Below are 14,670 nucleotides of genomic sequence, written 5' to 3'. Positions count from 1 at the left end.
TGCATCTGAGTGTGTGAGTAGGCAGAGCTCTCGATACGTGTGCCTGTGCAGATCTCAGAGGACCCTGGCTTAACTCAGCCACGCTGTTAGAGAAGATCAATGACTCAATGCCACCCAAAGCGCCAACTCACGAGTTACAGTTTGATCCGGATAAAAACAAAAACAGCCAGGGACCTAAACACCACCATCAGCAACTTTTGACATAACAACATCCCAGCCTCAGCTTTGATAAAGTGTCTTCTCATATGTCCAAATCTGTAAGAAAGTGAAGAGAATTCAAAATATGATGTCTACGTGATCTTCTCTGGTTCATTTTACAATTCCAACCACTATACGGAAAGGAAGTAACATTCTCAGTTTTGGTTCCTCATGACTGCTGGTCAAAGAACATCCATTAAATGTGGATTGACCACTTCTCAATACAGCTGAATCCTCTCACACTTACTGACAATCGCATGCAATTAGCTAGGCAGCTACAGCATCCATTAACATTTTATAACAGCCCATATCTTCACCTTATCAGTTAAAGCTATTTGCATGGTAGTCAACATTTGAGTAGATAAATGTACTCTCCTTAAGGGGTTATATCATGAATGTTATTATGCAATTATATATATATCTCCAAAACTCCCCTATGATGGAGCCAGACCCGGGAGAGGAGCTCGCAGGCAAGCACCTGCCTTTGACCCCCAGCCGGGCTTAGACCAAAAAAATAAAAAAAATCACATGAGGCCTTGGTTACAGAAACTGGCTTTTGGAACAAGTAATGTGACCTCACTGGTAAGGAAGGATTCGGTCCCTGTTTAACCATTGCGAGAGGTGTGTCCGCATCCTCAGCATTAAGTCAACAATGTTCACAGGGGGTGTTGGACTCCGACGGGGCTGTCCCTTGTCACCGATCCTGTCTTTGATATTCATGAATAGGATCTCAAGGCGCAGCCGGGGTGTGGAGTGTGGAGTGTGTCCAGTTTGGGGGCCTCAGGATTGCACCCCTGCTATTTGCAAATAATGTGGTCCTGTTGGCATCATCATGTGCGCACTTGGGAGGTTTGCGGCGTGTGTGAAGCGGTTGGGACGAGAGTCAGCACCTCCAGGTCTGAGGCCATGGTTCTCTGCTGGAAAAGGATGCATTGCTCTGTTCAGGTAGGGAGAAAGCAGCTGCCCCAAGTGGAAGAGTTCAAGTATCTTGGGTTCTTCTTCATGAGTGAGGGGCAGCGTCTGCAGCAATGTGGTTTCCATAGTGGTGAAAAGGAGCTGAGCCTCAAGGCAAAGCTCTCAATTTAGCAGTCATTGTACATTCCAACCCTATGGTCATGAGCTTTATGTAGTGACTGAAAGAATAAGATCACAAATACAAGCGGCAGAAATGAGCCTTCTTCATATGTTGTCAGGGCTCAGCCTAAGGGACAGGTTGTGAAGCTCTGACATCCGAGAGGGGCTCAGAGTAAAACCGCTGCTTCTCCGCGTTGAAAGGAGCCAGTTGAGGTGGTTCAGGTATCTGATTAGGATGTCACCCGGATACCTTCCTGCGGAAGTGTTTTGGGATTGTCTAACTGGGAGGAGGCCCAGGGGAAGATCCAGAACACGCAGGAGGGATTATATGTCTCTGCTGGCCTGGGAACAGCCTGGGAACACTACGGGATTCCCCAGGATGAGCTAGAGGATGTGGCTGAGTAAAAGGACATATGGGCTTCTTTGCTGTCTCTACTACCACAGCGACCTGGTCCTGGATAAGCTGTCGAAGAAGGATGTATATATCTTTTTTTTCTTTTTTTTATTTCAAAGCCTTTGTTCCTCAAAACAATGATTGACTGATGAGTTTCTACAGAAAGCAGTTTCTTTTTGCCATTTTTGACCTAATATTGAACATAAGACATGCAAGTGAATTGCATACTGTGGAAACTCAAAAACAAACACAAAGACAATGTTAAGCTTCATTTAATGAACCAAATTGCTTTCAACTGTGTGTTTGATATAATGGCAAGTGATTTTCTAGTACTAAATTAGCAATTTAGCATGATTACGCAAGGATAATATGTTGGAGTGATGGCTGCTGGAAATAGGTCTAGATTTGTTCAAAAATGACTTTTTTCAAATAGTGATGGTGCTGTTTTTTACATCAGTAATGTCCTGACTATACTACCACTCAAGGACATTCACAGAGTTGTCCCGTAGCCACTCCTTTGTTATCTTGGCTGTGTGCTTAGGGTTGTTGTCCTGTTGGAAGATGAACTTTCGCCACAATCTGAGATCCAGAGCGCTCTGGAGTAGGTTTTCATCAAGGATGTCTCTGTATATTGCTATATTCATCTTTCCCTCGATCCTGATAAGTCTCGAAGATCCTGCCACTGAAAAACATCCCCGCAGCATAATGCTGCCACCACCATGCTTCACTGTAGGGATGGTATTGGCCAGGTGATGAGCGGTGCCTGGTTTTCTCCAGACATGACGCTTGCCATTCAGACCAAAGAGTTCAATCTTTGTTTTATCAGACAAGAGAATTTTGTTTGTCATGGTCTGAGAGTCCTTCAGGTGCCTTTTGGCAAACTCTATATGGGCTGTCATGTGCCTTTTACTGAGGAGTGGCTTCCGTCTGGCCACTCTACCATACGGGCCTGATTGCTGGAGTGCTGCAGCGATGATTGTTCTTCTGGAAGGCTCTCCTCTCTCCACAGAGAAACGCTGGAGCTCTGTCAGAGTGACCTTCGGGTTCTTGGTCACCTCCCTGACCAAGGCCTTTCTCCCCAATCGCTCAGTTTGGCCGGGCGGCCAGCTCTAGGAAGAGTCCTAGTGGTTCCAAACTTCTTCCATTTATGGATGATGGAGGCCACTTTGCTCATTGGGAATTTTTCTGTACCCTTCCACAGATCTGTGACTCAATACAATCCTGTCTCGGAGGTCTACAGAGAGATATATATATATATATATATAGAAATAAATCTGTCTCCCTCTCTCTCTCTATGTGTATAAGGTGTTTAGTAAAGTGCCTAACAACATGACTAGTTTAAAAAGTAACATTTGTTTTCCACAGAAGACATCCTGTGTTATGTTAAAATATTCCAATCCTAACTCCCAACCTCTACATTTGAGTTGATTTTCATTCATATTTATGAAATTTGTTTTGAAAAACTTTGCAAGTCTTTCTGGACTGGGACGGAGGGTTTGAGTTCTTAAAGTTACAGCATGTTCTAATAGTACATCACGCTCCATTATCTCAAAACAAGAAAAATGTGCTACTTCATGATTTGTCCCTTTTAAGTTTCTAGAGTTATTCTACTAGGACCCACTTGGCAATTTTTTTGCCTGAATTAATTTTCTTTCTCAGGATGACTTGGTTTTCCTGTCATGTTCTCTTTACTGTCTCTCTTCCTAAACAATTTTAAGAAGTAGCTACCAGAGATAACTATTCCAACAATCAAGCCCTTAACAGGTGACTAATCACATTTTCCAGATTCCAAACCTCTACCTTTTCTTTTTCTTCTAGCCCCAACTCCTAAACACTCAGATCCAATTGATTTGACTACCTCACTTTTTCATAAATGCAGCACATGGAGTAAAATAAAATGGCAAAGAAAGCAGGAAGGAACTGGACTCGGAAGGGGGTGCAATCAATGGAAGTTCTTCTAAAAGGCACAGTACACAACAGCACAGAACATAAAGAGTGCATAGTGCATGCTCGTGGATAAAGACATTTTAATGTGTCATTAGCTATAGTTTTACATGCAGTCTTGTTCATCCTCATTTTTAAATGCTCCTCGAAACGCCTCCCCCAGTGGTGTGGCCGGTGTCTGTATTTTTGCAAACAGTATGAAGAACTTCTCTGTAAGTATGAAGACTTGAGATTTTATATCAAACTCAAACACCCAAGAAACTTAGTATACATACATTTTGACTAAATCTCCAATACATGTGTAGTTTTGGTAATGACCCTTCACGTTTTGCAGAACAGCCTCTTCCAGTATAACTGGCGGCACTGCAGAAATGTGCACAGGGCAGCTGGAAATGACTACGCCAATAATAAAGCACTTGAGAGCGAGCAATCCGGGAGAGCTGCACGCAGGATAAGTGACAGTGATATTAATGGTCCACGACGTGAAAATGCGTTATAAAGCTTCTAGTCAGATGAGTCAGGGGGAAGAGTATGATGTCGTGGGGCAGGCAGTTCACAGAGGAGAGGACAAGTCCTCAAACTATTTGATCATAATTCTTTTCTGCAGGGTTCACAACCTTTTAAGCCCTTTCAAAGAAACTGCATGTGAGCATATACATAAACATCTATTTTACATATATATGTATATGCATGCATTATGGGTGTATGTGAAGAACAGAAAACATACAGCCTTTTGGACGACTGCCAACAGACCTCTGGTGTTACAACAGGGAGTACCACAGCAAAATGCAGAGGAAATTCTGACCGTATGCTATTTTTCTTTAAACAAAACAAGCAACTGGTCCTTTAGATGACTGAGGCTCAAGTCAGCCTAAGGGAGGTTAAATCCTCTCAATAACAGCTTAATCTGAATCCAATAGATCTAAGGAGCCGTTTGAGTCTCCCACACTGCTGTCATAATGGACAAAGGAGATGTTTAAACAACACATGTCTACAAAGGACTAAGAAATTACGTCCACATAAGCAAAAAAAGGCTAAAATAGATACGGTTGTTGCATGCACACACCCCTGGTCTGAGCCAATGAAATACAACTAAATAAGTGGATTAACCTCAATACAAAGCAATCCCCCACACAAGAAAAGAGAGATGAGGACAGATACATAGATAAGGCAGACACAGCAACAGAAAAATGTTTCTCTGATTGGTCAATGTTAAACTACAAACTGAAAGTTCCTAAAGGAATATTTCACCCAAAAACAACAATTCTGTCATTATTTACCCTTAAGTTGTTCCAAAGCAATAAGACTTATTTTCTTCTTTGGAACACAAACGGTGATGTTAGGCAGAATGACAGCCTCAGTCACCACTCGCTTTTATTGCATGGAAAAAAGGCACAATGAAAGTGAATGGCGAATGAGACCACCTAACATACTGCCTAACATCTTCTTTTGTGTTCCATGGAAAATAGAAAATGATAGAGATGAGGGTAAGTAAATGATGATAGACTTTTTTTTTGGGTGGGTGTGTTGGGGGGGGGTATTCCTATAAAACACAACCAAGTCCCCAAAAATACAAAGGTGTAAATTAACCGCATTAAAATGTGCACTATGACGCAACCTCTTTATAGAACATGACTCAGCCAACATGAGTTTTGGGGTGGGGGCGGGTATGTGTAGACCAGACCTCTACTGCTATTTCCACAGCAATTCAACCTTTACTTTTCTGAATAGATAGAAAATGCTTGAGCACACAGCTGCTTTCATTATGGCTGCAAATTTCCTTGGCTCTGAAAAGCTTCCCCACCCCCAACTGCTAATAAGGCCATGATGTGACCTGGCCAGAGGGTTAATCATACAAATATTTGTCTTCATAAATTAAATGTAAAAATATTCTGACATATAAATATTCCATATGTTCTAAACCCAATATTTATTGTAATGCAACTATACACAGACACACACACAAAGTAAATATACACAAATATATATATATATATAGGCATATTTTTGGCGGCGCGAGGGGGACCTACACAATATTAGGCAGGTGGTTTTAATGTTGTGGATGATCTATATATCTTATATATATTATATATATATTTCAAGACAATGGCACATGGACTATGCAATTAGATCGCTTTAAACTAATGAACCAGAATGACCCCGTTACTCATAAGCCGTTGGATTTTTTGACCGATACGGGCGGTAGGTGTGTAGAGTGAAACTCGCCGACTCCAAGCCTCTGTCAGGCTCACGTGTTGTGTCTCTGCAGACGTGTGGTGCACGTCAGGGCACAGGCACTAAGGGATTATGGGAGATTTTTTTCCCCTCTCTCATTCGTTCTCTTCCTCAACTCCGACCATCAACTCTCAAATCTTGAGCTCCTTGTTTGTGTCAGCCAATCACGTACACCCCTGGTGAAATGGTTGCCTAGCTACTGCAACAAGCTCTTGGTCAAAACCACCAAAATGTTTTTAACAATTCAGCAACACAACTAAATGCTGCCTTTAAGTACTCCAGAGATGCTCCTAGATAATTACAATGTGATGTAATGTGCATTTAGCCATTTTGGTCAAAATGAAATGGAGGAATAAGGCAATTTAATATTTCTTTATTTTTCTCTACCCAGCAAAATACAAGACCTATTTTAGTGCTAGTGTAACAAAATTAATAGAAAAGTTGCACATGACATGGAGAAATGATGAGAAATGCAGTGTAGTATTTTCAACAGTGAGTAAAAAGTAAAACTTTTACTGAAAAATTATGATCAATAACAATTTGCTTCCAACACGATTCCTTTATTGGCACGTCTCCAACTTGTTAAGTCTGGAATCAAAGAATATCCAGAGTTTCCAACTGGTAATTAAAAGAATAGTTCTCCCAAAACTAAATTGTCTTATTATTTACTTTGTTTTAAATTAATGTGGTTCCAAACCAATGTTGTTCCAATATATTATGTTATTTTTTTTTACTGTGGAACACAAAAGAAAGTTTTTGAAGAATCATCATGCAGGTCTTTTTCACACAACAATAGGGTTGGGTATTGATACAGATTACCTGATTCCATTGCGATTCTATTAATTTGGGTATATTTAAATTATAATGTTCATTTGGCTTACATTTGAAACAAATTATCTCCCAGCTAATTATACATTGCAAAAATTACAATTTTACTAATTATATTTTATATCATTTTATTTATATGCTTTTTTTTATTTTATGAGCAAATCCATGTATTCCATCAATACATTATGTTGCATATATAATATTTTGTTACACATTTGTTGTTTAATTGCAAAAAAGGTACTGAACGGCACTTTAAGAAAACCGGCATTTCTGTAGAGAGCATTTTCGATATAGATGATAAACTTAAGTAATTTTTTATATTTAGTTACATGTTCTACATCTAGAAGATCAGATCAAATGTGTCACTAATAACGCAAGCAGTTCAGCAAAGTTATACACACTACTAGCATACTGAATCAGTCATGAAATCAGCCTGTTAAGAAAGTATTAGCAGGCTAGCGGCTACCTCGCCCTGCTGTCATTGAAACTGGCAGGCTCGGTACTAGCTACTATCCGGCTAAATTGTGTCGTTGTGTACCGTACAAGACAGCACTGACACAGCTGCTATTAAATGAACACAACAACAACTCTGACATCAACACCATTGCGGTTTACTTATGCAATATTTAGTTATGCTTTTTCATGATCCAAAGTGCTTTTACATCCGCTTGTTGACACAGGCAAAAAAAGTGTTTCTTCTTCATGTGATGTTTATTGACAGTTGGCAATCCAGATTACTGCAACCTAATAACCCTGTGGACTTTCACAAGAAAGTCTGTCAGTGGAGTCAAATGACCGCTGAAGACGAAATAATTCCCGCATCTTGATTAAATCCTAAACAGAGTATACTTCTTGAAATACAAATTTAAAAGGTAGCTTGCCCTGTGTAGTCTACTTGTAAACTTACAAGTTAAGTTCATTCTTGAGGTCTAACAAACATGTAGAATCCATTTCCTTCCCCTATTAATGGTACGAATTGTATTTTTGGCCATATTGCCCAGCCCTAATGTCAAGCCACCAAAAATGTTGCAGGGAGGCATGGTAAGTCTGCAAATTGATCCAGGACTTTTTGAATTGAACTATATCAACTTGAATTAAATGCACACTCACAGCCAGAGTTGAGAGAACATTAAACCTAGCATTAATCTCAGTCAGATAAATTGAATATCGCATTACATCAAGCAGACAGGAAACACACCATTCCATGGGTAACTTCCAGAATCTATATATTAGTAGGTAAAGGGTTCCCGTCAAGCCCCTCTTCTCTGGCTAACAGGCCAGCTGTAGCATGGTCCAGTACAGCAGCCCTTAATAGGCAGGGCCACTGGAAACACAAGTAATCAACAAAGAAAATGGCTGTGCCATAAACAAGACCCTCACTGTCCATGCTTCCCACTTAATTCCACATTAGCTGAATGAAAAACTGCAAATCAGCAAATCGAGGGAGGGAGAAAGACGTACTGCATAAGACACTTTACTTACTAACCTCCTGCCATTATGACAAACGATGCTCTGCAACCTGCTGAGGCATGTACATTTAGAAATAACGCAGCAGAACAAAACTCTACAAGCTAAATCAGAGAAGGGCTCGACAATGTATTTTCGGGCCTGAAGTAATTATTTTTAATTTACTTGACAATATTTTACATTTTGCTTAATTACAAACTTTGATTTGAAGCAAAAAAGCATTTGAAAATCAGACAAATAGACAAGACAGTGTACTTATAGTCTTTTATAAGGCCAAGAAATACAATCCCATATAGCATTGCGATTGTTGAATTAAAAACAATGGGGGAAAAATATAAAACTATTGATTTTAATTTGTTGGTTATACTGTATGTCTAGAAACAATTCATTTTATTTCTATTTCAAAATATTCCAAAATGTAAACATATATAAGAAGCTTGAGCGTGTAGTAAGGGAGCGTTTTTCTTCAGGACCATGGGTAGTGTAGTTCTTACAAGAAATTCTAATTTTATACACGATTTCTTAAAAATGAAGTCGAAATAACATAGATGGATGGCTTCAAAAGATGCATATAACATTAACAACTACGGAGCTCAGTGGTCGGTATTTAAAGGTTTGTAAGATAGAGTTAAAAATGTATTTGCTTATTGAAAGAAATTAATGGGATTGTTTACATCCAGAACCAGATTGTTAGGCTACATTCTATTAGCCAATGTAACTCCATGACTGTAAATTCATAAACCCATTTTTGTAGGAAAACTATGGCATACATACAAAGCATTACTGATTTGTTTATAATTTACAAAGCATTTTAACTGATGAATCAAAGAAGTCATTCTTGGCATTTCAACTAAACCTCACCTACTGTATCTCAGCCAGCTAGAACACAGTTTTAAAAACACATACGTATTTAAATCAACAGAATTGGCAACAATAATGTTCAATACATCACAGAAATATGTTGAAGTTCAAAAGGTAGAACACCACATGTGCATGTTCAACAAAAGTGAGATGTAGTGACAACACAGCACTGGCCCGAAAATCTCTTATCCTGGCCATGGGCCATCTTTATTGTTGAGTCCTGCAGATTAATGCTTATTTCATTAAGAAAATGGAAATCATTGCACATGATTCATCTCCAAGTTGGCTGATCATTTTACTCCAGCAATCAATAACCCAGGTTCACCCTGCCCGCAACACTGTCATAATTTTATAAGACAATAAAGTTTCCTATCAGTTCAAATTACCCAGAATCCTCCCTGGTGTATGACTCAGCTTAAGAGGCCTTTTTAACATTCATAGTATACCACAATGTTTTCCCATGTATCAGGGCAGCAACTGAACATTGAGACAAATGAAAACTCCTTATCCACAGCAACCTATGCAGGGCTTTGAAACATCTTAAATCTCCTTGTTCATGGAAAAATCCATCTTTCATTCTTTAACTGAAATGACTAAAGATAACCTATTTTTTCTCATTGAGGGCTCTATTCTCTTTTTTCTCTAATCAAAAGCAACTTTAAACTTCAGCAGAAAACAACAAATGTTCTACGACACCACATGGTACTGATAAACACATGCGTGCACAAAAAGGTTCATGAAATTACTGCAAAACTGCAGGTGGGACTATTTGCCAGATTTTTGCTGCAGGGTACAGGATTTTCATGTGTTTCTCTGTGTTGCACTTTAAATTCTGAGAAATCAGAGATGGACAAAGAAATAAAAAATATATATATAAATCAATATATAAAATAAAAAAAGAGTTTACCTTTTTTTATTTTCTCCCCTTTTATAATCAATTTGGAATGCCCAATCCCCAATGTGCTCTAGGTACTCGTGGTTGGCGTAGTGACTCGCCTCAATCCAGGTGGCGGAGGACGAATCTCAGTTGCCTCCACGTCTGAGACATCAATCCATACATCTTACCGCAGAAACATAGCACGTGTGGTGGCCCACACTATTCTCCACGGCATCCACGCACGACTCACAACACGCCACACCGAGAGCAAGAACCACACATTATAGCGACCACGTGGAGGTAACCCCATGTGACTTTACCCTCCAAAGCAACGGGGCCAATTTGGTTGCTTAGGAGACCTGGCTGGAGTTACTCAGTATGCCCTGGATTCGAACTTGCGACTCAAGTTGTGGTAGTCAGCGTCAATACTCGCTGAGCTAACCATTTAGCTTAGTTTAACGTGCACGTGTTTACATGCACGTTAAACGTTTGATTTCAGCCTGATTAAAATAGTAACTCATCTTTTAAAAATGTCATGTATACGCTTTAGTCCAACTGAAAATATACCAGTACAATTTTAGCAATGTCGGACTAAAAGACACCAAAGTTATGGGTTCGATTCCTTAAAAAACACAGTTGAAGATCAATTTCAGTCTGAAAAATAGACATTTGTCTTTTTAAAATATCACATAAATGCTTTAGTCCAGCTAGGTTGTGGGTTCGATTTCCAGGTAACAAACAGTACAACTGCATGCACTTTAAAAGTTTCATTTCAGTCAGACTAAAATAGTAATTCATCTTTTTTCATGTATATGCTTTAGACTAACTGAAATCAAACAGACTTTTGCAAAGTTGGACAAACAGACCTGTATAATGCAACTGTAGCTCAGCATTGCTCTGCATGTACATGTTACTCGGACCACAACTGGCAACACACACACAAATGTGTATTTTTCACTTCCTCATTTGACGTCCTTCCTTCAACTATGCAATTACGCACAGTGTCATGTATACTTGGATTAAGACTGCAGCTTTCAACTACACGAAAATGTAAAAATGTTTCTATAGAGCATAGATCAAGCAATGGCCAGATTCCGGGTTTGTTTCCCGGGAACTAACAGTATGTTTGCATGCACTTTTAAAGTTCAATTTTAGTAGGACAAAATCAGTAATTGGTTTTAAAATGTCACGTAAAAGCTTTCCTCCAACAGTTAGATTTTTGTGAATTCGGACTAACAGACCTAGATAATGTGGTTGTAGATTACAACTCCACAAGTAAACGTACTGGCATACTAAAATGTAAAAGCGTCTGCCAAAAGTAAATGCATCCGGCCTTCTGTTAAGAACTTGAAAGCTTAGTTTATGATGCCTATTCTTCTCCTTCCCTCAATGCACAGATGACACACACAACAGCTTCATCCCATATTGCATCGTATGCAACTGATGGAGTGTTGAATTTAATGCTCACAAGCACCCTACTAGAAGTAAGATTCAGATAAAGTGTCTTACCTCTTGCTGACAGTTTCTTTGTGTTAATAATTTTAGCAGCAAATTCCTGGCCATTGGATTTCTTGACACATCTCCGCACCACAGAGAATGCACCCCTGTGAATAAAAAACACATGCATCTTGATTTACCGCAAAAGCAAATGATGCAGACTCATGCAAATGTGGAAAGATCTGTCAATAATACATTACGTAACAACAGTGTCATTATAAATGCACACAAGACGTAGAAAATTTGAGCATGGCTGAAAAAGAAGTCCAACTCGCCAATGTCTCACCTAACAGTATGCTGACTTAACACAACACAACAAAAATGACCTTTCATTTTTATAAACGGATCTCATAAGCTGCTAATTGTTTCATTCATTGTGCTGCATTCTGAAGTAGTTCAGGTTGCAAAAAGGGACATTGTGTGACTGTTACACCATTAAACATGATTCCAGGTTGTTTTTCATCGAGCATAGTTTTAGCGCTTGATAACCGGATAAGACAATAATCAATCAAGTTCAATGAATGTATTTTAATTTGTAACCATTTAAAAATCATAGCACTCAGAAGATGCAATTTAAGCACAGCAGTACACGGTAACTTCACATACGACAATCCTTGCATACCTCACAGATGTGAACCTGCGCAGGTACTGCGCAAAAACAAGCAGTAACAGTTTGATTATTTTGTTTGACTTCAATGTGAAATTGTATCTTTTAAAGATCAATGTGTTGTGCCATTTAGGCTCATATCTCACTGTGCTCTTTATTTGCTGCTATTTTGAGTAGTGTTTGAGGAAATTCCATTGCAATAAACGTTCTTTAAACGTTTATTCCTGCATTCCAACTTACAATGAAAATAAATTACCCATTCATGAAACCTCACAGTTAACTGAATGTAAAAAAAACGTAACTGCGCACATCCCTAGAAAATACTGAAAAATAGGATTGGACAAAATAAAAAATAAAACTACCAACTAAATAACGTTAGATCAAAGTTCTTATTAGATTTTCACACCAAATACCTCCCTCCAACATTCTGGGAAGGTTAGTTTATTGATTAAGAAAACTAATAGAGCGTTCTTGGAACATTAGGAGTGGGCTCCCAATATATTGGAACCATTCACAGTAAGGGAAACATTCTGTGTTTTTGCTCGGTAACTGTGTGTGCGACAGACTTGATATTTAATTTTTATAATGTATTCAGCTATACAACCTCGAGTGCTCTATATACTACACTGTGTCGTTTTAATTTTGAACTGCTTCAAAACAAAATAGCCTACTAATTTCACCTCTGGTTATGAATACAAGACAATTTACATTGCTGAGAGAAAATTGTTGTAAAACACCAGGCAAAGTGCCAACAAAATCCTCAAAGAAACCGAGAACAACAAGCCCTAAACATAAAACAAGGCAGGAACATTATTGTATTCACAATGTCAAACATATGTTATTCACGTTATGAACATTCTATATAGTATACACTACATTCAATAAGCTATATTTAATTTATTGCACACAAAAAACTAAAGAGCAACTAAAATAAAACAAGGTGTGAACATGCTACATAGTATACACTACATTCAATAAGCTATAGGTCATATATTGCACACAAAAACCACAAGAGCCACTCAAATAAAACAAGGTGTGAACATTCTACATAGTATACACTACATTCAACATTCTATAGTGCATATACAGTACTCAGAATAAGGCATAAACATTCTACATTGTATACACTACGTTCAACATTCTACAGTGCATATACATTCCTCAAAACAGGCCGTGAACATTCCACATAGACAGTATACACAACATACAACATAGTGCATAAACATAGTCCTCAAAACCACAAGAGCCCTTATAATAAAACCAGGCATGAACATTCTGCATAGTCTGCACACTACATTCAATAAAGTATAGGACATATATTGTACTCACTAGAGCCTTTTTTCAATTTAGTATCCACTACATTCAACTTACAATAGAAAATATGTAGTATTCAAAACCACTAGAGCCCTTAAAATAAAAGCAAGGTGTGAACATTCTTCATTGTATATTGTACGATTAACATACTATGGCATTTATAGCACTCGAAAACCAGCAGTAAAGCTTCAAACGTAAAATTAAAACCTTAGATTAGTTAGCAACGCACAAGGGCTTGATCCGGATCAAGTCCAGAGCCCAGTGCAGTACTCAGTCTTGGACTTGATCCGATCAAATGCGTGGTTTTCGGAAAGGTTTACGAGTCTCTTTGCGAGTCATTTCCCCCGCTGTCAACATGCAACTCAAAGAACGGAACGCAACAAACAAGAGTAACTTGCGCCGGTGACGTCACACTGCTACATTGTTCCTTTACGTCACAATGCCACAATTACTTACTTTCCCAGCTCTTCGTAAAGCTGATACTCGTCCGTAAACCTGGTCGAGGTTACGATTGTAGCCATTTCGTGTGTGCGTGCGGGGAGGGGGGTCGATGCCTCTGCTGCTGCTGCTGCGGTTCAGGTTTCGAGAGGAGAAGCTCATGTGTTCCAGAGAGAGAGAGATACAGACGGAAAGTGCGGAGCGGAGGGGCGGGGCGGGGCTGGTTGTGGGGGTGGAGAGAAAATAACGCGAGCTCACGCGATACTTCCTTATAATCAGCAAAGTCACGGGGAAGGGAGGGGGAAACAGGCGAGTAAAATAGCTGGAAGTGTGCAATGTTTGTCTTTGAAATTGTGTTTATATTTTGGGTTATGTAAAATATATAATTTTTTTGTTTTATTTGAATTTAGATTTTATGAGCAATGGTAGTGCCCCTGAGTGAATGGTTTAAAACAAAAACTCCCCATATGCATATACATATTTAGTATAATATTATGAAGGTAAAATTATGCCTAAATGATTTGCATGCCCAGAGAAAGATTTGTGAAAGCGTAAATCACTGTAGAAAATAGTTCGAGGTTTTATCTCTTTTTAACAGGATGCGTGTTCTCTGGATATCATGACAGAAATTACTTTCATTTCAGTATACTTTATGGTAGACAAGTTGGACAAAATGTACCAATTTATCCGTCACCTTTATAAAGTGAATGTGAAAATGTGAATGTGAAAAACGACAGTTTATTTCAAATTAATTACATAAATATATTGCATTGTTTAAAGTTTACAATATTTGTATGTAATATAAAAACACCTAAAAAATCAACAGGAGTGCAAATATGGTTTAAACCTGTTATGTGTTCAACACATCCAATCAAGGTTCAATTAAATTATTTATTGTTAGTTTTAGATGATTTAAAGCATGTTACACCACATGAC

At 38.6% G+C, this 14,670-nt stretch overlaps 1 protein-coding gene across 15 annotated transcripts in view; it reads right to left on the bottom strand.

Moving 5' to 3' along the window:
• Nucleotides 1–13,933, bottom strand: part of LOC127633455 (calcium/calmodulin-dependent protein kinase type II subunit gamma-like) — a 117,716-nt gene extending 103,783 nt beyond the window's left edge. For all 15 annotated transcript variants that reach the window (XM_052112556.1, XM_052112562.1, XM_052112566.1 and 12 more), the window contains exons 1-2: nt 13,753–13,933; nt 11,388–11,482 (exon numbers count right to left, since the gene is read on the bottom strand). In XM_052112556.1, the coding sequence (XP_051968516.1) occupies nt 11,388–11,482; nt 13,753–13,817 (160 nt within the window). In that variant the 5' untranslated portion in view covers nt 13,818–13,933. The remainder of the gene's footprint in view (nt 1–11,387; nt 11,483–13,752) is intronic.
• Nucleotides 13,934–14,670: the final 737 nt, after the last annotated feature.

The sequence above is a fragment of the Xyrauchen texanus genome, chromosome 40 (assembly GCF_025860055.1).
Source record: "Xyrauchen texanus isolate HMW12.3.18 chromosome 40, RBS_HiC_50CHRs, whole genome shotgun sequence".
Taxonomy (NCBI): Eukaryota; Metazoa; Chordata; class Actinopteri; order Cypriniformes; family Catostomidae; genus Xyrauchen; species Xyrauchen texanus.
Note: the sequence above shows the minus strand (reverse complement) of the source record. Positions and strands in the feature narration are given on the sequence as shown.